General features: G+C 42.6%; 2 protein-coding genes across 3 annotated transcripts in view; both read left to right on the plus strand.

The window, feature by feature from the left end:
* Positions 1-155: 155 nt before the first annotated feature.
* On the plus strand, positions 156-9,752 carry ptdss1b (phosphatidylserine synthase 1b). The gene is made up of 13 exons (XM_079288134.1): positions 156-368; positions 558-649; positions 3,756-3,800; positions 3,921-4,045; positions 4,348-4,506; positions 4,947-5,098; positions 5,358-5,499; positions 5,657-5,769; positions 5,876-5,941; positions 6,841-6,940; positions 7,686-7,745; positions 8,166-8,244; positions 8,346-9,752. Exons 1-13 carry the CDS (start codon positions 190-192, stop codon positions 8,438-8,440), a joined length of 1,407 nt encoding a protein of 468 aa, XP_079144260.1. The 5' UTR covers positions 156-189; the 3' UTR covers positions 8,441-9,752.
* Positions 9,753-10,441: 689 nt separating this feature from the next.
* Positions 10,442-24,186, plus strand: part of nup153 (nucleoporin 153) — a 14,574-nt gene continuing 829 nt past the window's right edge. The window contains exons 1-23 of one of the 2 annotated variants that reach the window (XM_079287666.1): positions 10,442-10,554; positions 15,153-15,369; positions 15,466-15,738; positions 16,001-16,140; positions 17,185-17,313; positions 17,532-17,648; positions 17,745-17,789; positions 17,985-18,038; positions 19,025-19,165; positions 19,245-19,297; positions 19,434-19,569; positions 19,717-19,878; positions 19,990-20,088; positions 20,172-20,256; positions 20,352-20,453; positions 20,541-20,885; positions 21,042-21,203; positions 21,320-21,499; positions 21,701-22,588; positions 22,818-23,231; positions 23,342-23,560; positions 23,675-23,861; positions 24,087-24,186. The exon at positions 24,087-24,186 is cut by the window's right edge and continues 829 nt beyond it. In XM_079287666.1, coding sequence (XP_079143792.1) covers positions 10,477-10,554; positions 15,153-15,369; positions 15,466-15,738; positions 16,001-16,140; positions 17,185-17,313; positions 17,532-17,648; positions 17,745-17,789; positions 17,985-18,038; positions 19,025-19,165; positions 19,245-19,297; positions 19,434-19,569; positions 19,717-19,878; positions 19,990-20,088; positions 20,172-20,256; positions 20,352-20,453; positions 20,541-20,885; positions 21,042-21,203; positions 21,320-21,499; positions 21,701-22,588; positions 22,818-23,231; positions 23,342-23,560; positions 23,675-23,861; positions 24,087-24,174 — 4,314 coding nt within the window. In that variant the 5' untranslated portion in view covers positions 10,442-10,476 and the 3' untranslated portion in view covers positions 24,175-24,186. Of the gene's footprint in view, positions 10,555-15,152; positions 15,370-15,465; positions 15,739-16,000; positions 16,141-17,184; positions 17,314-17,531; positions 17,649-17,744; positions 17,790-17,984; positions 18,039-19,024; positions 19,166-19,244; positions 19,298-19,433; positions 19,570-19,716; positions 19,879-19,989; positions 20,089-20,171; positions 20,257-20,351; positions 20,454-20,540; positions 21,204-21,319; positions 21,500-21,700; positions 22,589-22,817; positions 23,232-23,341; positions 23,561-23,674; positions 23,862-24,086 lie in introns of both variants that reach the window. The other variant, XM_079287665.1, reaches the window with a different exon arrangement.

A 24,186-nucleotide genomic window follows, 5' to 3' on the forward strand; every position in this document is an offset into this window, starting at 1 on the left:
ATTGTATTTCTCGTTCGTGCTATTTATTTTTAGTGAATCCTAGAAGATGTAGTATCATCTATAAACACCCCCATTAGCTATGTGGTTCAGTCCATCTTCAGGGTTTCTCTCTCCGACAACTTTACGTCAACTTTTCGCTCCGCTTTAGTTTTAGCCGTCAAACTTAAGGAGAGAGTCCACTACAGCGATATGGCAGACGCCCATTCTCCCCCAACACCTCGGAAGGATGATGCTAACTATAACTTACATTTCAGAATTATAAACGAGCAACAAGTGGACGACATCTGCCTTGATTTCTTCTATAAGCCACACACCATCACACTCCTGACAGCTACTGTGCTGAGCCTCATGTACTTTGCATTTACAAGGTAACGTTGAACTACATTGTGTAAGCTTACCTTTGTCTCCCACGTCCTTTTTCATATACGTTTTAAATGCAAAGAGTAGAAAAGCACCCCTGTTCAGTATCTAGCTATCCTGACTGAGTGTAGTATCCACAGTGCTGCATGTGTCATGAAGTTTTCGTTTTTGTTAACATGTGATGTGTGATGTTACAGAGATGATGAGAACTCCGAGAACAACCTCCGAGTTGGTATTTTGGTGGTTGTCTCCTTCTTCTTGGTCGTCAGTGTCCTGGCCTTTCCTAATGGTGAGATACATATTTCTAACCCTACAGTGGCTCCATGATTCTGTGTTTAAGCTCAGCCAATTATATCTTATTGTTTTGGCTCCATTGTAGTTTGGTCGACAGACAGACAGACATATGTTATCAATTCATGGCATATATCATTTCATTCAATAAAAGCTATTGAGTTTGAATACATTTTCAGTACATTCAAATAATATTCATTATTTTATGTTTTGGCATCGCAAACCCTGAAAATGCAAGCAACAAGTAAATGAACAGACTAAGAAAACTATCAATTTGTTTTTATATATTGATGATAATGAATTCAAAATGAATACAATGCCATGATCTTTCAAATAAACAAAATGTTACAAATACCTGTAGTTGTAAAGCACTTCAGACATCTTTGATCCAGTATTTTCTCAAATGTCAGGGTGCAACTGTAAAGATGGGACTTTTATTATTAAATTAAAGTGCAGAACAGTAAACATGATATTGCATCATCAAGAGGACCCTAACTGTCTTTTATGGCAGAGTGAAAATGTTTTTATATTGCTTTTAAATATTGATAAAAATAACTACTTTTAACTTGGAGGTAAGCTGGTACACTTTCCATGTCAGGCGGTACAACCAATGTAAAACGAGAAAAATGTTATTTCATCATATAAGTCTTTATTGTATTTAAATATAATGTGTATGACTTTGCTAACAAGAACAAAAAATAATACAGAAGTCCAAGAAGATGCCTGAAATTAGTTGCAGAAGTCAGGTGGTGCAACTGCAAGGAATGTCACTTTATGATATTTTCGTTAACGCTCTAAGAATATTGACTCTATTTTAAAATAGTTTAATAGTTTTACATTAAATGCAGGGTTGGTAATGATGAGAAACTATAATAGTATGCAAGATTTGAAAAGAAAACCAAAAAAACGGCCCAGTGTTGCGAACTCTTCTCCAGTGAAACTAGTTAGTCTTCAGTCAACACTGACAGCTTGTCCCTTCAGGCCTCCCTCCAAAGCCACTCCCCCAAAACAATCATCGAGCAGCTTGTGGAAGACTGAGTGATGAGCAATGAGAACAGATCAGGTAGCCGTCTGATCATTATATACGAGCTGAATGAAATGATCGGACGAGCTTCTCGCGGTCCTGAGACAGATACTAGATTATTGTTCTTATTTTTGTCTGAGCGTTAACTGTCAGGATGTAAATAAATATCAAATGTTTTTGAAGAAGATAACCAACCCTGCCTTTAAAGATGCAATATACTTTCTAACCTTTTTCAAGATAATATTTTATAATTATTTTAGATGCCACTGTTAGGAAAATCAACATGACACAGGGCCGGCCACCCGTCACATCGACCGGCTCCCGTTCTTCCCCTGCGTTAGAGTACATCCACACTACTAGTTTTCAAATAGAAACGATCTCCGTCCACACGGGCGTTTCAGCATCGTTTTCGAATTGATCTGCATCCACACGGCAACCTTCGAAAACGGATATCACGTGGCCATTAATGTACACTGGGCATGCGCGTGACGGTGTAAACAGGAAGTAGATTGGTTGCTTAGTTTAAAAAAAATACGACAGAGTAATAAAGTAGTCTTTAATAATGACAGGTTGTGTTTGATACTTAAGAACGTCCTCTAAAATATTCCTCCATGAACTCAAACAGACACAGTTCGTTGAAAGTTTTAGAAGTTTTATTTTTCAGACTTAGTTACAGCGCTGCGGGTCTTTCTCTAGCTCTCTCTCTCACACATGTCAAATTTACTTTAAAATCAACACTTACACGTAACAGTTTGCTAGATTATAGGTCCATAAATGTGGTCAACACACGTCTCCCACTCGTTTCCTCGTTGTCTGTTCTCACTCGTAACTCTGCTGGTGGCTTAGCTATCTGTCCTAGTGGATAGCATTTACTGCTAACCATGACTTCAGACATCCGCTCCGTGGGGCTGATAACGCCGCTGGTCACGCCGCTGGTCACGCCGCTCGCTAATCGCTCAAATAACAGCTGCTTCCTCCACAGAAATTCAGACTTTAACTGAACAACAGCTGCTGGTAAAGACAACAAGGTCAGCAACGCCTGTAATCAATTCTCCATGTTAAATTAATCTGGTAGTCGGTCGGTAATAAATATTGTTGTTTGTGATCTTCTGGGTAAGGGTCACGTGATAGGAGTGTGACGAATCAGGGAAGGACACTAAGATTGCTAAGAACCAATCAAGTAGCGAACGCGGGTGTCTACGTCATCGTTTCTGAATGTATCTGTTTTCGACCATTCACACGAAGAGGCAGCCCCGGAGGTTTCAAACTTATCCGACCTCGGGAGTGTTTTCAAACTCCTCCGTTTTCAGTGCTCGAAAACTCCGCGTAGTGGATCCGTTTGTGGATAAACAAGTCGGGCAAGAAATCTTGCCCGACTTGTTTATCTGCATCACCCCCCCCCCTTATCTTCACCCGGGCTTCAAGGCTGCTACACTAGTCTCAGTGACGTGAAGAACATATGACAATGATACCGGCCTTTATCACAGTATGAATGTGAATATACATGGATACATTTCAAATGATGGATATGATCAATTTATACATTTCAAGACACAAATACATTTTTCTCCCACAACTACAATTCATCCTAAGTTATTTATTTATGGTTTATGTTGCAGTTCTTACTTCTATACAGCCTTATTTGTCATTGACCCAGTTGTGGAACAATTAGTCATCTGACATGAATAAGCAGCTATTTAAAAGTCCATCATGTATTTTAAGAACAAATGCCAAATATTCTCTGCTTCCAGCTTCCAGCATTTTCTGCTTTTTTATATTATGTGATAGTAAACTCAATATATCTTATAACAAATTGAGCAATATGAAGATGTCACTGTGGACTTCAGGAAATTGTGAGGAGCATTCCCCCCCCCCCCCCCCCCCCGTTTATTTCTGACATTCCATTAACCAAAAGATTATTCTGAGAATAATCGTCAGATAATAAAAAATGATTGTTCGTTGCAGCCATACTTCATTTTCTTGATATAAATGTTGTTATAAATGGACCTTGAGTTAAGACTTTTTTTTTTGGTCAAATTTACCTAAGAGTCACTCACCAATATGATGCTTTCTTCATCAGGACCTTTTACTAGGCCACACCCTGCAATATGGAGAATGGTGTTTGGTGAGTGCTCACCCACATGTGTCACACCCGCTGTGCGTCATTCACATTAACCACACTTTCCTGCTGAGATCCAGTTTTCAATTTTCTTTATCCTCACTCATTTCCTCCTGTCCTCGGCAGGCGTCAGTGTTCTGTACTTTCTGTTTCTTGTCCTCCTCATCTTCCTCAACTGGGACCAAGTAAAGACACTGTTGTACTGGCTTGACCCAAATCTGCGCTATGCACAGCGGGAAGCTGATATCATGGTGAGGATGGTTTTGAAACTCTGAAGCATCAGAGCTCACACCACGTCTAATACTGAATGTTGGAAGATGTCAGAATGGATGGAAGGGTGGAGAGGGCTTCTCTCTGTTAGTTCTAGTTTCCAAACACATTTTCCTGCTTTCTTAAGAAAAACGGACTGCTTATATATGTATGTTTTTGGAATACAGTAAATCAAAATGAGAACACTTCATTGAGCTCTTCATTTCCAGTTGTAAAAATCAAGTGTTTTCTTTTTTTGGTTGCTGTTGTGTTTCTTATAATTCAGTCACCTTTGCCCTTACAGGAATATGCTGTGAACTGTACAGTGATAACATGGGAGCGGGTCCTGACTCACTTCGACATCTTCGCATTCGGCCACTTTGGTGGCTGGGCAGTGAAGGCTCTGCTCATCCGCAGTTACGGCCTCTGTTGGACCATCAGCATCACCTGGGAGCTCACTGAGGTAACATGCGCACATGTTCAACACGCGGTTGGACTTGATCTGCCTGTTCTAAAATCTGCCTTCCAAGGACCTAAACAGAAATTCAGTCATATAAAAAAAAGTCATTACTTGTAATTTGTAGTGATCCAGCTCACACAGGCACACAGCATTTTGGAGAAACTCATCAGAACAGAGCAGTGGTATGAGCAGGAGTTTCTGCACATGACGAGTGCTGTTTCCTTGACTGTTGCCAATTGTTGACTGGAGGGATACGATTACGGGATTTTGCCTCGTACCAAATTCATTCATCATAGAATCCAATGCATCACAGCAGGTCCTGAGGCCAACAAGGTGGCACTCAAACAACAGACTTAAGAAATGTGGTCCCTTGATTTAAAACGCTACGTATCTCTTTCATCACATAAATACATTTTCACTCTGTTTTATACTTTTTTTCACAGCTGTTCTTCATGCACCTGCTGCCAAACTTTGCAGAGTGCTGGTGGGATCAGGTGATACTGGACATACTGTTGTGTAATGGAGGAGGCATCTGGCTGGGTATGACTGCCTGTAGGTTTTTGGAGATGAGGACCTACCGCTGGGCCAGCATCAAGTCAGTGAATCTTGTGTTCTTTTCCTTTGTCTTTTTATTTGTTTTCTGTGTCCTAAACAATGTGAAAGTATTCGGTATAATTGGTAGTTGGAGGCCTTTTCTTTTGTTGTTTACTTTTGATACAGCGACAAAATCGGGTAGTCCTGTACTGGAAGATTACTATAAGAATCATTTAGTTGATTGTTCTGACAGAAAGTAGTTTAAGATACTAGAATTCGGCATTCTATAGTATCCTCAAAAGTGCACGTACTCTGTTCAGGGAAATCCACACCACCACAGGGAAGATAAAGCGAGCCGTGCTCCAGTTCACCCCGGCCAGTTGGACTTATGTACGCTGGTTTGACCCAAAGTCCTCCTTCCAGAGGCTAGCAGGCATCTATCTCTTTATGATCTTATGGCAGGTACTGTATTCTTTCATCTTTTACTTACTTATTAGATTGTCCTCGCTATTTGAACGGATGAATGGATCAAATATTCTAAAAGCTCCTCCTCTATGGCATCCTGCTGTATACAAAATATCCTTTAACCTTGTGTGTCTGACACCCTTTATCTTCACAGCTGACAGAGTTGAACGCATTCTTCCTCAAGCACATCTTCGTCTTCCAGGCGTCTCACGCTCTCAGCTGGGGTCGTCTCTTCATGCTTGGAGTCATCACTGCACCCACTGTACGGTATGTTCAACCTTAAAAACGACGATGCTTTTTGACATTTTAAGTCTGTGTGGAAACCTTAAATACTTACTTTGTTTTTTTTTCCTTTTTCTCCAACCTCTTTCAGACAATATTACGCATACCTTACAGACACTCAGTGTAAACGAGTTGGCACACAATGCTGGGTGTTTGGGTAAGTATCTTAAGTACAGATCATGTTTTTCTCTGGCCTAGAAACAAGCTGCATTAATAGTAGTTTTGAAAACTTGTTGTCATAGCATTTTCAGTTTTACTCTTTTCTTTTTTTTTTTTATTGCACGCGCCATAACTAGGGTCAAATTCACTTGTATGTGCCTGTCAGTTAAATGACAGCACACTTACACTGAACTTTGCGCAGAGCCTTGTAGGTGTTCTTTTGATCTTGTCGACAAATATCACAATAGCTGTGCCCGGGCTGATTGGCTCGCCCTGTTTTTAATCAAACTAATTAGAACGGCAACTTCGGCACACGTGTTACTGGTGTATTCCCGGGTGTTGTAGATTCAAACACCAGGACAAATCAAAGTTCTCGCACAACTACAACTTAACAGTGAATGGATAGTTCCCACACGTGGCGACAGCTCAGCCAAACTGATAGCAGTCCACGCGGAAACCACGGCTGTGTTGGCCACCGTGTTCTTAGCCAGCAAGCTTTCCAAGCTATTTTAAATTACAGTGCACTTTTTGTAGTCAATTGAAATTCATACCGTAATGTGGTTGTTGACCTTCCCTCAGATACTAAGCTGCTAATGCCCTCGGTCTGCACTAGTTTCCATAGCAACGAGACAGGCGCTCTCTCTCCGTCTGCATGAGTTGCTTCACATTGACGCTGCTCTCGTGTGACCTTTACAATTGAATTGCGTTTCCCACAGCAGTACGGTGAATGAGTGTTGTTACGGGTTTGACGGCTGGGGAACGGGAACACGGAGCACATTTGAACTCGAGTGTTATTGCATCCACAGAGAGGCTCCGCTGCAATGAAATGGTGCTGCCAAGAGAGGGGGCCAAACCAAAAAGCATCCATTTATCAAATGCTCTGATATCTCCCCTTAGGGCCATCTCTTTCCTTGAGGCTCTTGCTTGTGTGAAATTCAGTCAAGACTTGTTTTCCAAGACGCAAATTCTTTATGTACTCCTGTGGCTGCTTTGTCTGGTAAGAAAAACAAGTGTGTGTGTGTGTGTGTGTGTGTGTGTGTGTGTGTGTGTGTGTGTGTGTGTGTGTGTGTGTGTGTGTGTGTGTGTGTGTGTGTGTGTGTGTGTGTGTGCGCGCGTGTGTGTGTGTGTTCTCATGGAGGATATGATTCACTTCAGTCAGTCGCGAGCAGATGCATCAAAATTATGCAACTCTGCTTCCTGTGTAAATATGATAACACTGTGATGCTCTTATGTACCTTTTCAAAAAAGGGACATCAACAACTGTTAATGTGTGCAACCCGCCTTCATGGACAAGTACATGAAAAGGATATCAGGCCTTAACTCAGCTAGTTGTTTCTCATAACAGTTGACTAATAACAGTGGGTCAGGGACCTGTAGCGTGTTTTAAAGCTGCCCATTCAGACATGAGTGCTTTTACACAGCTGCACATTCAAGTTGCTTTTCAGTTGATCCCAATGGTATTCACTACCACTGAATTTAGCACCTTTAAACAACCTAAAAACCATAGACTGTATATAAGAAGCTAAAAACTCTACAGTCTTAGCTGTTGTTCATTCTTGCTAGCCTGTGAACAAGCACAACAAGTGTGGACACGTTTTTGTGTTAACATCTATCTGTTGTATATGTTGCAATACATATATAACTTTAGGGTGTCTATTTTCCTGCTCATTAAGTGTATTTTTTTGTCTTGACCTTAGGGGAAAAAACGGTGTTAAACTAAACTTTCCTCTTCTACATTTTAGGCACTCCTCACACTTCTATCTTTATATGGGATGATGTGGTATGAGCAGAAAAAACTGAAGGTGAGATGTTGCTTTAGTTCTTAATTTGATGCTTCAGTTACATTATAAGTATTAATTTACAAAATGTTTGAAGAGTAACTTATAACCAGTGAAAAATCTTGTTTTCCTCACTTATTGTTGTTAAATTAAATACAAAATGAACCCGATACACAACAGACACTTTGAGTTGTCATCGTAGAAAAACACAGGTGTTACTAATAACGTCAACGATGGCTCTGTTCTATTCAAGTGTCCCAGAGGACAGTGAGCCAGCGCACACAATACCAGCACCCTGACACTACAGCAGCTGAAGGAAATTTAGTTGCCGTCATTAATTCGATTATTTACACCTGTGCTTTTCCTACTGTCAGTAAAAAAAAAAAGTTAGTGATTTGCTGCCCATCTTCTGATTCGTCACGCTGATCTTCCTTCTGTTTACAGAGCAGCTCTGTACAAAGTGAGGACTGCGATGACGGCAGTGTTGGCGACTCATGTGATTTTCCTCCAGATGGCCTTGCAGGTCAGTCTCATAACAGGCGGATTGGTGACAACTCTTCTAAAAAAAAAACCAAATCTCCATCCAGAATGTTTGACATATAGTTATGTATTCTTCCTCCATAGCTCAGAGGGATACATTAAGAAGTTTACAACTGACAAAACGGAGGAGAGCTCATGGGAAGAACAGATTTGGGAATGAAGATGGAGGAAAGAAATAATGAAACAAGAGCGACACTGAATCACATCGTGAAGGATACACCCAACAAGAGAAATACAGTATGCATCGATCTACTGAATGGGGTGAAAGTTGCATCAAGGGTTTGATAAATTCTAGAGGGCATAGGTCAAAACAAAGTCACGTCAACAAGCCTTGATATATTATTTCAACTCATCAAGTTCTAATATTCTGTGGGAGTCGGAGGCGAAATACACCAATGAGCTGAACGCTTCATCGACCTGCAGACTGGTGTGTTGATTCTCTAGTACCGGTACTCTGGCAGATCTTTAATAATGTATCACAAGGACAACACTTGTCTTGTATTTAATGTCAGACATTTTTAAACAGACCTAACCTAGAATTAATTTATATATACACTGGAATGCTAGCCATGCATCGTTCGACAACATTTTATACTCTTCTACCTTACATTACATTAATATTTAACTTTGAACTGTGGGACACGTATGTCCAGTCAGGGAGTTGACCCTGAGTTGTGCTAGACTTTGAATTTAGTTTGCTCTAAATCTTTTTGACTGTTTACAGTTTACTAAAGGTAATACTTTTATGAGAAAACTAAAGACCATTGTTGTGTATGATTTGTCGTTTGAATTGGTGATGATTATTTGTTAACTTGTTAATATGTTTGTGTTTTTATGAGTGAATCTAGAATACAGTAAAGCACTGGTAAATGCAGAACTGTATGTTGTCTTCCATCAAAGTTGCATCATCACTTTAAATAAGAGGAGCAGCCAAGTGTGACTGAACCACCAGTAGCCTTTACATGTTACCCTTTTTAACCTAAGTCAATGTGATGTTGGGATGTTGTTTTTTGTCTTGGTGTGATTTTGTGTGTTTGTTTTTTAAAGAGAGAAGTAAGCAGTGTATGATAGGTGTGATCAAGAATACTGTAACATTCAATGCAAAAGCACTGTGGTGACATTCAACAGCAGGGGATAATCGTTTGTGTGAAATTATCCTGTTTAAGTGATCCAAATGAATGAACTGTGACATCAACAGAACACAATAACTGACTGCTACATGTAAGCTGTTCTTAATATTGTTGAATGATGCCTTGTTTTTCATCTTTAGTGCAGGAATGTGTTTTCCAACTTCCCTGAAAGTTAGTGCCACCTAATTTAAACTTTTGTTTGACTAGCCTTCCTCAGTTGTTCTGGTCCTTTAACACGTACAAAGCTTTATGTGTCAGACTACACTGTATTTTATATAAAATGTTGCTACCTGCTTTTGCCCCGAAGAAGGTGTCTGACCGAAGGTTTGCTTACTAAAACGATTTTGCACAGATTTGAGTGTTGGGATGCTTTTTTTTTAATCAATCATATAAAATGTGTTAATTTTAACCTCAAATGCACTACTTGGTATTACTGATTTATAATTGATATGGATGGGTTGATGGCAGGCTTACATAACAATACATACAAATCATACTATACAAATCACACTATGTTACAGGAATGCCAAATTCCATGGCAGTAGACAGAGTTAAAAGTGTAAATCACCTGAGATCAAATTCTGCAAACTACTACAATGACCTGGACATAATACTTTTACTATACCCAGTGATTTATGCACAGGATAAAGACAAACAAATGCGCTCCTACAGCTAATAATGATCAATTACTTGTTTGGTCTATAAAACTTTACAAAATAGTGAACAATGTTTAACACAAAAAGCTAACTATTAATTTCATATCAAAATTGTTGATTCATTTTCTCTTGATTGACTAACTATTAATTGACTAATCCTTTTAGCGCTACTAAAATCACTAAATTATGCTTCCCATTGATAATATCAACAATATATTTAAAAACTATAGCAATATAACAATTTTCAGTCACATGACAGAATAACCCCAATGCTAGAGCCATGTGGTACAAAGTCCCGTCAGGTCAAACCTTCCTCTTTGTTACGTTCCGCTACTACATTTCCCACCGTGCTTTGCGAGTGGCCGTGGCTGTGGCTGGATGACAGCTATCCGGCGCCGAAACACCGATAGACACTCAGACGAAAGAGCCATGGCGGCCACGGGTGGAGGGAAAATTAGAAGCAGGAGATATCATATCGCCTCTAAACCTTACGCCAAGAATAAACAGGTAAACCGAGTGAAAGTGTTCGTGTTAAAAACCCACAACGAAGACTTTGGGGTGATCGCAGTGTCATTATGGCTTCACGCTTGTTATTGTTTTGTTGGAGGCATTTTATGGCCTGCTGTTAGCGCTCGTGGCCTCCACGCGCTGCTAGCATGTAGAGGAAATGCTAGTAAACTGGCTTATAGGTTAGCATACTCGGACGGACTTGACAGGTCAAATCACGGCAAAGTGAGCCGTTTATACCAGTTGATCTGTGTTGTTAAGTAAACGTGCACACGTGACACGTTGGGTCAAGCAACGTTAGCTCTACTACTAAGTTCTTAGCCGTTAGCTGAGTTTGCAGAAAGCGAGGAAGTAGAATTCGAAGTGTTAGCTTGTGTAGCTAATGCTAGTTAGCACGCTAGCATTAGCGAGCAACGTATTGTTGTCTTCGGTTTTGGAGGCATCACACCGTCGCAGGGAGAATTGGCATGATGGTTTCGTTGAAAATTACATCTGTCTACGTCTATGTGTAGCCACATTTATTGCAGTTAAATTATAGGATTATGTGTCTGGCCTGTCGGAGTCATGTATGCTGTTAGGCTAGCTAACGTTAGCCGAATATCTGCCAGTTGGATTGCGCAGGAAGCATTGGGAACCCACATGGTTGCCTGGATTCACTTGCCGCCTGGACCTCAGCTAATGGTGCCTTTTAAAACCGCTCCGATATGTTAATAGTGGACAGCACGTGTCCCTATACATGGCTGACCCATTCAACTACTTTGTCTTTAGATAATCACGTGGACTATTCTATTGACTTATTAATAAGAGGTTGTTTATATTAATGTCGGCATATTGGTGTGTTCCCTGACTGAAGAGGCAACTAAACTAAAAATCTTACTTTTAAATGATGCCAGGGATGCAACAGTCGGAATATTGATAGTGATGCAAGCAGCTGATCATTGTGACCTACTAAAGGTGATCTAATAACATTTTACGAGTTAAACAAGATTTGGATGAATAGTAATTGTTTATGGCTGACATCAGTTATCCACACTTGTGTTTTGACTTCAACCACTTTGCATTATATACAATTTATCCTTATGATATAAACAGTGATCTAGTTCTAGCAATGTATTCAAACTGATACTTCATATTCCAAATTGTCAGTTACTGTCTTTGTTAGGCATTGTTGGTTTTCGCATGAATGCACTACGTCACAATTTTTGGTCTTTCATTGATATAAATTGTGTGAAACATCTCAAGCACAATGTAGTTCAGTAGCACTACAAACCACAGCTTCCACAATAACCATGCTCTGAAATGGTAAGATCAAAACCTGAACAATTGGTGCAGGCTGATGTTTTACACTGCATTCATTTAAGCAAGATGGATTAATATGTGAATATTGGGTTTATGGTAGTTTGTTGTACTTGCGCATCTATACACAGCACAGTCACAGACAATTGCATATAAAGTTTTTATTATGTGAACTCTATAACTATATTTGCTATTGCAGAGTGTTGAAATGAAGAGAGATTAATTGGAATAATGCATTCATGCAAACAACAAACACACTTATGAACATGTAATATCTTAGTTTGAATAAATGTTATTATGACTTGAACGGTGTCTCAGTCATGCCAGACAGGAGTCATGATTACATCTTCTATTGCTTATAAATTTGAGTAAATTGTAAATTGTGTGGACGTGTTTGAAGTCCATACAAATGTTTCAGGACTTAAGTCAGCCAAAAACTATGATTATCTAAATCTTGTGTACAGTTGTACTTGAAAGGTGGATTTAGCTTTTCTTCAACAGCTTAAAAAGCAGGAGCGTGAGAAGACGTACTGACGATTGTGCCGTCGCTTTCTTGATTCATCTGTGGGATTGCTTGCTTAAAAGGAGTCTTTTCTCGCCAATACTTACCTCATCATAGGGCTGGGCGATATGGCCTAAAAAAAAAATCTCCGATTTTTTTACAAAAAATCCGATTCACGATTTAAATCGATTTTTTCCCCCAAAATTTTTTGCAGATGACAGAAGCTGTTGAAAACTATTTTTTATTTTATTTTGTGATGATTTTCCCAAGTAGGTTGATAAAAATAAAGTGCAAACAAAACCTGAACATTGTAGAAAGGTGCCTGTAGTATACAAAAAGTATTTGGTCACTCTTTTGTTTCCCTGAATCATTTAAATATAAAATTAAATTAAACATAACATTAAATGGCATTAAATAGTAGCCTTCCATTGTAAACAACTGTGCAAATGTAACTTTTTACAGTAAGCTTTTCTAACTGAATACACTGATACAAACACAGCATGAAATAAAATGTATGTGACCCTTTAACATTCACATTTTCAAAAGTGCAACATCTGATCTAACATCAACATAACATATTTTGCACAGTAAATAAGTGCATGTAAACAAAATCAAGTGCATTCACAACATAACCAACAGTATTAAACAGTAGTGCATGTTTTTTCTAAATATTTTTGCCAGGAAGACAAGCCTGTCTACTACCTCTGGCTTCAGGCATGCACGGTGGCATGTAACAATGCCCTCCCACACACTGAAAAGCCTCTCAGAGGGGGCACTTGTAGCTGGCACAGAGAGGTATTTCTTTGCTAAAGTACTTAGCCTTGGAAAGTTAAGTTGGTGACGCTTCTACCAGTCAAGTGGATCGGTGTCTGGGTCAACCTGCTGGACCACAGGTCAGTTGTTGCGGAGTAGAATGACATCCCCTCCAGCTCCGCAGAAATCCTTTGGCGTGTACTATTGTACAGCCGAGGCAAGGCAACGTCAGAAAAATGTTTACGGCTTGGTAGCACGTACCTGGGGTCCAAAGCTTTGAGAAGGTGAATAAACCCCGGCTTTTCCACGGTGTATATGGGCACCATATCTTTTGCGATATACATCGCGACTGCATCCGTGATGGCTTTCCACCGGGCACTCTTCTTCTCATGCGGAGTACAGTTGGTGAATGTCTCCAAAATGCTGGGTTGTTGTTGTGAGGTGGCGGCGGCGGCGGCGCTTGTGCTCCCGCGGTCCTGCTCCCTCCTCAGGGCAACAACACTTCTCCCACTCGGCGGCATGCCTCTGTTTGAGGTGCTGCATTAAATTAGTTGTGCTGCTTGATTTTGTAGCAATAGCTTTTAGACAGACCTTACATCGTGGTGCTGTTTGTTCTGTGTCAGATGACACGAACCCGAACCATTTCCAGACTACCGAAGACACATTCTTCCCTCTCTTATGAACGAGAGCTTCACTGCTGGCCGCCATTGTTTTCGTTTGTAAACAATGCGCGCGCACTCTACTACGGGAGCCCAACGGGGGGGAGGGGTGGGGGCGATTTTCTCGATTTTCAATAAAACACATCGCCTTAAAGCACACATTCGAATTAATCGATTAAATCGATTTATCGCCCAGCCCTACCTCATCACATGACATAAATGTAATTATACGGCTGACTCGAAGATCTGAAAATGTTTAAGGATGCACGCTCATCACATTTGTGTCAAAAGCTAGGTTCACTGATCTACTTAAGTCCTGGAATGTTCAATAGAAATTATTGTGTTTCAGTTCGACATGATGGCTTTCAGAGAGAGCGGGCCCTTCAATCCTCATAACAATAGCTTATGTAGCACTAAGTAAACTAGCACTGTGGTGGGATATACACTTGCTCTTGACTAGTTTAACTTGTGTGTATTTGCACAAAGGTTAAAGTGCAGAGGGGCCCACAGGTGTATTTTGTAGATAAGCAGGAAACAAGAGGCACGTTTGGCTCTTATCAGGTGTTGAAAGCTACCATGGGTTAGACGGGGTGCGTATGAAGTGATACACCCACGAGCGAGCCCCTTCTCTCAACCGTTCCCCTCTCCATCTACATCCTTGTCACCAGAACAACATAACTGAAATCTGAGGACATCCAAATACAGTTACTGTCTCAGTCTAAGAGCCAAATAAATACTTTTTATCAATAAAAACTGGCGCATTTACCAAGGGGAAAAGCAAAGAATTTTGCTAGCTGGACGAGCCTGTCAAAAGTTTTGTTCAATACTCTGCAATACATTTTAGATATTCAATTCCGGGAAATTGTATACTTTCTAAGTGTGATGTAGGAGACGAGACTCATCTGTATTAACTGGAATTAATCTGGACTTCAGTACAGTGCTGACCAGCGTCACTGGCTCACTGCTTGACAGAAGCAAACCACTGTGCCTGACCCAGTTTCACACTGTCATACTCAGCTTGTGTTTTGCTTTTCACTGAGGAGGCCTAATGGCTTCTTATTGCATGTTGTCCTGTGCACCTATTTCAGATTGTAAACGCAGTGTTCGTTGCTCTCTAAAAGGACTTAAAAAGAAATTATGTGGAACTGCTTTGTCACAAATTCGTTTTTAACACCAAAATTAGGTATCAACATATTTGACAAAACTGTTTTGTTTACATCGTTACACACATTGACTTTCATACAATGCTGATGGTCAAGGGCATTTTCTAATGAGGTAGCTACAGATAATGGCCTGACGTGATGGTCCTTTGTTGTTTCTTATATGCATTCGTATCTGCCTCTCACTCGTGTTTACGACTTCCTCTCCCTCTCATGTTTTTTTATCAGCAACAGTCAGGCCTCATCAGTCGAGTGACAGACACAGTAAAGAGCATCGTTCCTTCCTGGCTGCAGAAATACTTCAGGAGTGAAGATGCTCCTGAAGGAGATGGGAATGTGCTGGAGACGGACCAGAACTGCCAGCCACCACCTCCTAATGGCAGCGAAGAGGGGCCTCCTACCCTCGATGGATGCGACTCCCCAGAGCCAAGCACCAGTAACACAGGTCAGTCACTCGTCACATCTCTTCAAAAAAAGATGAGCTAAATTTTCTATCCCATACATGAGATGCTCACCTGTGACTTCTTTCACTCTCGCACAGAACCCCCAACCAACCGGGCGTCCCTAAACTTTCAGGACTATGTGCTTTCTCGACCTCCGCTGAGTCGTTCGCACCTCCACTTTCCACCTCTGGACGCCTCCCCGACCCTGGGGGCCTCCAGCAGCCTTTTCTCCCAACCCTCCACCTCCTCCGCCCCTGGACCCTTTTCCACAGGCTTCTCCTTGGTCAAAGAAATTAAGGACAACCTCTCGCAGCACGAAGATGATAACATCTCCACCACTAGCGGCTTCTCCTCCCGCGCCTCAGACAAAGGTAACAGTACAGTGACTTCTTCACAAACGATTAGTGTGTTATTAACGGGTTCGGGAAAACTTATCTGAACACTGATTTTATTAACATATAACAACATCTTTGCAATCCCTGCATTGTATTTAAATCCCATTTATATATGATTCAAATGTACATAAATGTCAAAACACTAATTACATGTCAAGACATTTACATTTCTGCATTGATGCTTTCTTAAAACGGAGATATTATAAAAGTCTGTTTTCTTTGCTTCTGCCTCTAACAGATGTCCCTACTTCCAAAACGGCATCACTTCCCCAACTTTGGTCCCCAGAGATGGACAGAACTCACTCTGGGCCTCAACCTGCCCAGTCCAGTCTGAGAAAGCCTTCTTTCAACCTGTCTGTATTTGGAACTTCCTCCATTGTGAGTGTCTGTGGGTTTGTTCATCGAGATACTGAGCAATGCTTTCTAGGGGTGTAACAATACGCGTATTCGTATTTAACCGTTTGGTACGAGTCTCGCGGTTCGGTACGCATGACGAACCGAACAATACGTTTGAATAAATAAATAAAAACTTTTTTTTCTTTTCTTTTTTTCTTTACTTTATTGATGAAGAGCCACGTTCAAACCTTTATTGATGAAGAGCCACGTTCACTCAAGTTTAGTTCCATCATTGTTCATACTAAAATGATGATGGAGAAGATGTAAGTAACAATACTACATAACATTAAGGAGCAGTTTTTGTTTTTTATGCTCATGTGTTGCTAAGAAGACACCCCAGAAGATGGGTCACTCGGCTATAGTTCCATCATTGTTCAAAGTCAAAGAATAACTTCATAATGTTAGTTGTAATGAATAAATATATTTTAAAATAAAGTACATTTCTCTGGCATTTATAGTTTTCTACTGTACTGAACCGTGGCTCCACTGTATCGAACCGAACCGTGCATTTTGTGAACCGTTACACCCCTAATGCTTTCTGAAAGAACAGACGTTTGCCACAAAGCTCCACATTTTGGTGTGTTTGGTTTGATGTCGGGCTGTGCCTTTTGAGGCAGTGACCCACTTTGATATAAAATGTCGGTCTGGAATCTGGTCCATGCACAGAACCCAAGTCCTGTGTACCACAGACTTCTACAAATTTCAAGTTGACAGATACTTTTTAAGTATAGATACATTTTTTTAAGTTTTAAGGGATTTTTATATTGTATTCATGTGCATTATCTGGAAAACCAATGTTACTGTCAGTCTGCTCACAGACAGTATGTTGATGTGTTGCATTCAGTTTCACCTGTGTGATTTAACATGGTGGACGATCAGTTTTCATGTGCATACCAGACACCAGTCTATCCAATTCAAAACGACATGTCTGCCTGTGTGTGCATTCTGACTTTGATTTGTTGCTGCTATGAAGACGAACTCCAGAATGGCAATACAAGTCTGATGATTTAACCGTCTCTCTTCCAGTCGTCATTAAACAGCACAGTACTAAACTCCAGCCAGCTCGGAGATTCACCCTTCTACCCCGGGAAGACCATGTATGGTGGGGCAGCTGCAGTCAGGGGCTCTCGCGCTCGTCCTGGAACACCGTACCAGGTGAGCCAGTGAGAACCGCACAGTCTAGAAACTGAGACTTGTGTATCCAGATTCAAACAATGTGATCATTTTGATAAATGCTTCGTATGGTGAGCTAGCACACTTGGTTTAACACGTTTATAGTCAGCCTACATGTGCATTTAGGGTCAACACTGATGTCATAGTGTGAATATTCTTCCTTTTTAATTGGAGACTAAATACGCTCATCTGGTCTGTAGGCCCCAGTGAGGAGACAGATCAAGGCCAAGCCTGCTGGTGCGCAGCCCTGTGGGGTGACCAGCGCCACAGCCAGACGCATCCTTCAGTCCTTGGAGCGAATGTCGAGCCCCCTGGCTGTGAGTACACACACACACACACACCATGAAAGAGTCTGACCGTAGTTAGACATTTGATATTTTGTTAAGTGACACAATTGTATTTTACGTCTACAGGATGCCAGGAGAATCCCAGCAGCAGCCTCATCCCCCCTGTCAGCAGTAAGAGCTTTTAATGTATTTACATATATTGTAAGCATTTGTTTGCAGTCACTCATTATACATTACTGTATGTGATCATTGATGCCCCAAAACACAAGAAAAGCGTGGACATATTCTCAAATGACAAGTGTCATCAAAAACACCTGATTTGTCCAACAATTATATAGTTTTCTGACATGAGTTTCTATTTTGCAGTCAATGGATGGCACAAATCTAGATGTTTCACATTTCCAGTCAAAAAGGAAGCGTGTAAGTACAGATTTTTTAAATTTTTGTGATAATATCCTCTTTTGCCTGATTCGTCAAAAATGCATTCAGCTTTGTTTTTCATATATGATAACTGTCATGTGTTGTCCCTGTATGACTTCAAGCATCCTCTATGTATGCACACCAACAACTAAACTTCACCTGTGTTCTTGTAGCTTAGCACAGAGCTAAATATCACCATGAACAGGGATGTCTTTGTACAAGCCCAGCAGCACTTGTTGTGGTTTGTCGTCCTGTCATTTGCTGTCCTACTGTCTGTTGGCCTCCTTTACGCCAGCTAACAGGATTCTCCTCGCTGGGACACAGTTGTTCACGACTCTGTGTGTTTTTCTTTATACGTGCGAGTGCTGGCGAGCAAAAGAGCGCTAGACTCTGGAGTGTATTTGGCTCATGAAAGTGTGTGTGTGTTAAGCGAAGTTGGTGGTTAAATCGTGCCAGCTCTGGATTGGACTTGTCCTCAGTAATAACCGTCAGGCATTCCCATCTGGGACAGCTGCTATGTGACTGTTGCCTCAGGATTTAACATGGTAGTGTTCAAACTATAGTGAAACCCTATCTACATTTTTGTAGCCAATACTGATGATGATAAATCGGAAAACGTTGTAGCGGCTGATACTTAATTTCTAACCTACACCAACAGTATTGATACTGTTCCCGTAGATTTGGTTATTTTACGATGCATACTGAGCGTTTAAAACATCAACTTGCCTCTGGTGGACAAACTGTTAGGGCGACAGTGTTTCTAAATGACCTCATACCTAATTTGGCATTTCGTTTGGGTCTAACGCTGTTTGATGTTTGAGTTCAGAGGATAAACTATGTTCATTATATTAAAAGCAGTGTGCCGATGTAACACGAAGACAAAATCTTTATCAAACGCATTTAGATAAAGAATGCAGCACTGCCACCTTCTGTTGATCCTGATTCTCATCCTTTGTCTTTCATTTGCCACCGATTCTTTCATTCAGATGGATTCCACCCTCCCACCGGTGCAGAAGCTGGTGGTTCCCGTTGCAGCGTCCGTGTCAGGAAACCGCTCCGTGTCCTTCAGGCCGACTTTAACTCCCGGAGGAGTGAGCCGAACTCGTGACAGGACCCCAAGAGAGACGGTGAGAAACGGTGCTGCATCGTGTTGCACCATTGCTCCTCTACAACCTGATGCTACATTTGTTGTTTTCATTCCCTTAGCCGACAAGACAATCACCGCAACTACCTGAAGCAACGCCAGGGCCATCTCGAAGGTAAATCAGGGTTTACTCTAATTGACCAGCCAAGAAAGTTAGACCTATTAACAACATGCCTAGTTACTGTCACTGCTCTCTGTATCTTGTTTCCTTTACTGACTACACCTGTTCCCGTCTACCCCTCTACCACTAGCACAATGATTTCCAGTGGCCCAGCCTATCCTCTGTCCAGCATGCCTGCAGCCAGCAGCGTGAGCTCTGGAGGAGGCAAGATGAAGAGAGAGAGGACCAGTACACGGCCTTCCTCTAAACGCCCCGAAGAGGACGAGGTAAGGCCTTTGAGACTAAGCACCTCAACGCGCTGTATCTTAAAACATGATGTACATCGAAGTTAACATTTATTTATCTATGGGTTATGGTTAGAAATGGCAGACAATAGGCACACAATGATATTCCTCCTTGTTCTCTGACTTCAGGTGGCTGAAGTACCGGACCTCCCGAGCATTTCACTTCCCATCAGCGCCTCTGCCTTGCCGACCTTCAGCTTCTCCTCCCCTCCTCTCCCTCTCACCTCCTCCAACAGCACGGCTCCCAACCTCACGCACGTGACTCCCACGAAGGACACGCTCACAAACAAGGTCCGTCTTAAAATTGTCTCATTCTGTTACAATGCTACTCCAAGTCTAATGGTTAGCAACATTATTTATGCATTTTATCCACTTTTATTTTAACATTTGTTTGTTTTACAGGAGCCCCCAACGGCCTCGACGCCTCCCTGTGTACCTTTTACATTTTCCTCCCCTATTGTCAAAGCAACTGCTACTAGTCCTCCCTCCTTTTCCCCCTCAGTAAGTAAATGGTTAGTCACTGATGAGGTTGACGTCTATTTACAACGGTAACGTTGATGATAATTGTCGTTTCCTGTTTGTAGGCTGGATTCACTTTTAGTGCACCTGTAGCCAAGTTAGGACCCTCCATGTCAAATGGGAAGCTGGCCTTTCCCATCGTTGCAGCTGGTAAGACGGTTTTCTCACAGTCGGCATTATGCAGATTCTCTGCCTTTCCTGAGAAAAGTGTGTTTGATCTTTTTGTGTTTTCATGTCCTCTACAGTGAAGTCAGCCACAAGCAAAAGCACAGAAGATTTTGATGGGCCATTAAAGCCAGCCATGGCCCTGAAGCAGGGCAGTGTGTTGGATCTCCTTAAGGCACCTGGTAATAATCAGTAACTCACTACACATTCACATTTGTTTTGCATCATTCTGTTGTTCACCGCTTCAATCCGTCACTTGCTCCGTCTAGGCTTCGCTTCTCCTGTTGCCCAGACTTCCTCAGGCCTGGACGGCGCTCGGCTGCAGACCTCCACGCAATCCACATCCCCCTCTTCCTCTTTCTCCTCCACCACCACCACCTTCTCCCTCTCTTCAACAGGGTTTAGCAATGTGTTCAAAGCCCCACCAGGCTGGAGCTGTGATGGCTGCATGGTGCAGAACAAGCCATCAGACACCAAATGTGTTTGCTGCATGGCCCCGCAGCCCTCCTCATCCAAATCTACGGACAGCAAACCTTCAACGGCCACCTCGGTCGGGCTCGAGAGCAGCAGCAGCACGAACACCGCCACCTCCTCCACCACGACAACTACTGCAGGTTTTGGCACAATGTTCTCCAAACCTGCAGGAACTTGGGACTGTGATACATGCCTGGTTCTAAACAAACCCGATGCCGTGAAGTGTGTGGCCTGTGAAACGGCTAAACCCGGGACAGGGCTTAAACCCTCACTGACTCTTCCTTCTGCCTTCTCAGCCGTTAAGACTGTATCCACACCCACAGACCCTGTTTCTACAGGGTTCATCGGATTTGGAGGCCAGTTCAAAAAGCCCGCGGGTGCATGGGAATGTGATACGTGTTTGGTAGAAAACAAGGCGGAGGACACAAAGTGTGTGGCCTGCATGAGCGCTAAACCAGGTAATGAGAGACCTCAACCACGGTAATGTTGGTATTTGACATTCAACAAAAGTGCCAAATCTTTGTTTGTGTTTTTTAGTGAAGCGTCTCTATTTCCTCTCTCATCCTCACAACAGGAGCTTCAACAGGAGCCTCTTCTTCAGCCAGCAGTGCTCCCGTGTTTGGGTTGGGAGATGCGTTCAAGAAGCCAGAGGGTGCCTGGGATTGTGATGTCTGTCTAGTACAGAATAAGGCTGCTGATGTCCAGTGTGTTGCCTGTCAGACAGTCAAACCTGGAGCTAAAGTGGAGCCCAAAGGTAACAACAGTTATCCGAAAGTACATACTCACTCACAATTTCATATAAATGTCTGTTTGCGTCATATGAGACGGTCAAGATAACCATTCAAAATAGTCCAAATATTATTTTTTGAGAAACTTGATCATTTTGCATTTTAACCGATACCTAGTCTACATTTTTCACATTTTTACATTTTTGTATTACTTTGTTTCTCTTAAGCTTTTGGTTCATCAGCTGGCGGGACTTCAGGCTCTAATTCTGGAGGTTTTAAGTTCGGTGCATCGGACAGCACCTCGGGATCTGTAGGTTTCAAGTTTGGAGAGTCCTCCTCATCATCATCATCATCATCAGATGGATTCAAATTTGGAGGCTCATTTGGAAGCTCCACATCAGAAACAACTTCTAAAGACAATGCCGCCTCATCAGGGTTCAAATTCGGCAGCTCATCTGAGGGCTTTAAATTTGGGACCGCCTCTAGTGATGACAAAAAGTCGTCAGACCAATCTGCTGCAGGTTCTGGGTTTAAGTTCGGAGCAGGCGGTGGGATTGCGTTTGGAACTGGATCCTCGAGCATAGAAAGTAACTCCTCTAAGGGCGGCTTCTCCTTTGGACTCTCAAAACCCGAGGAGAAAACCCCGGACACCACCACCAACCCCTCCTCTTGTAGTTTCACTCCTCCGGCCTCCTCTCAGGAGAAAAGTGAGGCTGCTGCATCATCAAATGACGCCACATCCACAACCACCACCACCACTGGGTCGGTATTTGGGAGTTTGGCGACCCCCGCACCACAAGGGGGCTCTACTTTTGGATCCTTACAAACAGACAAAGAGCCAGCTGCTCCCACGTTTACCTTCGGGAAGCCTGAGGAAAAGAATGAAGCTGCCGCCTCCTCGGCTCCGCCTTCCTTCCTCTTCGGTGCCGCTGGTAAAGATGCAGACGTTGCTCCAGCAGCAGCAGCAGCCGCCTCCGGAGGCTTTTCCTTTAGCAAGCCCGGTGTTCCAACAGAACAACCTCCACCCGTCTATAGTTTTGGCAAGCCAGCAGACAAGAGTGAACCGTCTGCAGCAGAGGCCCCGAAGCCGTCTTTCTTTGGACAAAGTGCTGCAGGTGAGAGAAAGTTTGAACAGTGCTACTGTCGGAATGAGCTTGTGAATGCTACGCAGTCTGTTGATATAATGCCCTGAAGATTTGTTCTTTTCTAAGTTTTCGTTTGCTGATTTATTTGAAGTTTTTGTAGGAATAGAAAATCCATCAGTTAATCCCTGCAGACTTTTTCTTTCCACGGAGTACTTCAGCGATTTAGTATTGCACTTTAGTTTCTTTATTCTCCCGACAGATTCTTCTGCTGCTCCAAAACCAGCATTTTCCTTTATGGTTGGTAATCCCACCAACGCCGTCAACTCCACCACTTCGTCATCCACCACCCCGATGCCCAGTCTGTTCGGCAGCACCAGCGGCAACAGCGGCTCCACTCAAGCCCCTGCTCCTTCTGAGGCTTCCAGCACTTTCATGTTCGGTCAAACTGCTGCAGCATCCAGTGACGCTCCACCAGCTAAAGCCTTTGTCTTCGGCCAGAGTCCGGACGGCCAGCCGCCTGCCCCGTCAGCTGCTCCTCTGAACTCTGCACCAGCCTCAGCTCAGCCCTTTATCTTCGGTGTTCCTGCCAGTGCTGCTGCTGCTCCAGCTGCTGCTGCTGCTCCTCCATCCTTCGGCTTTGGGTCAGCAGCACCCACTGCTGCCTCAACGTCAGGTCTGTGGTTCTTTCAGATAATAAACATGATGACTTAAGGCACAGCAATCAAACATTTCATTTATATTTACATGTAATGATGATCTTCACTGCTTTCTTTTCACCAACAGCTCCGTCTGCAGCTCCCTCACCATTTGCATTCAGCTCGGCCCCCTCTGGTGGATTCGGGGCCAATCAGACTTCTTCATTCGGCTCCTCCTTTGGCTCCCCCTTCACAGCCGCACCTTCCCAGCCCCCAGCCTTCGGGGCCAAACCCAACTCCACACCTGTCTTCGGACAGCAGACCAACTCCACCCCTGTGTTTGGGGCGGCTGTTAATTCTGCACAAGGTGGGTGACTGACAGTAAAATCCATTTTCCCTTCAGGTTGTCCTCCGGATCCTTGCGTTATGAAAGTACTTTTATCACGAGTTCAAGCGTCTGAATGTGCCACATGGTTCTCAGGTGGAGGCTTTCAGTTTGGAGGAGCCAGTGCATTTGGAGCCACAAACAACACCTCAGGAGGAGTGTTTACTTTTGGAGCTGGAGCAGCACCTTCTCCCGGTCCCCCTGCAAACCCCTCCATCGCACCCCAGTCAGGACCACCTGGGGGTGGATTTAACTTTTCACAACCCCCAGCATTCAATATTGGGTAAGCTGTGTTTTCAGAGTAGCTGAAACTTTTATTAGAGGCGTTAAATAAATGATCAATCGCGTTTATTTCAAAAGCTCCAGTAACAGTCTGACATCTATCAAGTCAAATGTACATGTATTGAGCATTAGTACTGCCTCATGATTATTGGTTCACTTCAGTTGTTTCTAAAGGCAGCGTTTGTTGCGATGCTTACAATAATGGCGATGTCTTTTGCTCTTCCAGGTCAGCGAAAACCTTCACCGCCGCTCCTGCTGGACAGCCAGCGATTGCTGGGCGCAAGATCAAGACAGCGGTGCGGCGCAGAAAGTAGAGCCGCGTGGAC

The sequence above is a fragment of the Melanostigma gelatinosum genome, assembly GCF_949748355.1.
Source record: "Melanostigma gelatinosum genome assembly, chromosome: 17".
NCBI classification, from domain to species: domain Eukaryota; kingdom Metazoa; phylum Chordata; class Actinopteri; order Perciformes; family Zoarcidae; genus Melanostigma; species Melanostigma gelatinosum.

Excerpts from the sequence above, each read along its gene's own strand:
- ptdss1b (XM_079288134.1), top strand. The coding sequence starts at position 190 with ATGGCAGACGCCCATTCTCCCCCAACACCTCGGAAGGATGATGCTAAC. Across the intron at positions 369-557 it reads ATGTACTTTGCATTTACAAG|AGATGATGAGAACTCCGAGA; the intron begins GTAACGTTGAAC and ends GTGATGTTACAG. Across the intron at positions 5,500-5,656 it reads TCTTTATGATCTTATGGCAG|CTGACAGAGTTGAACGCATT; the intron begins GTACTGTATTCT and ends TTATCTTCACAG.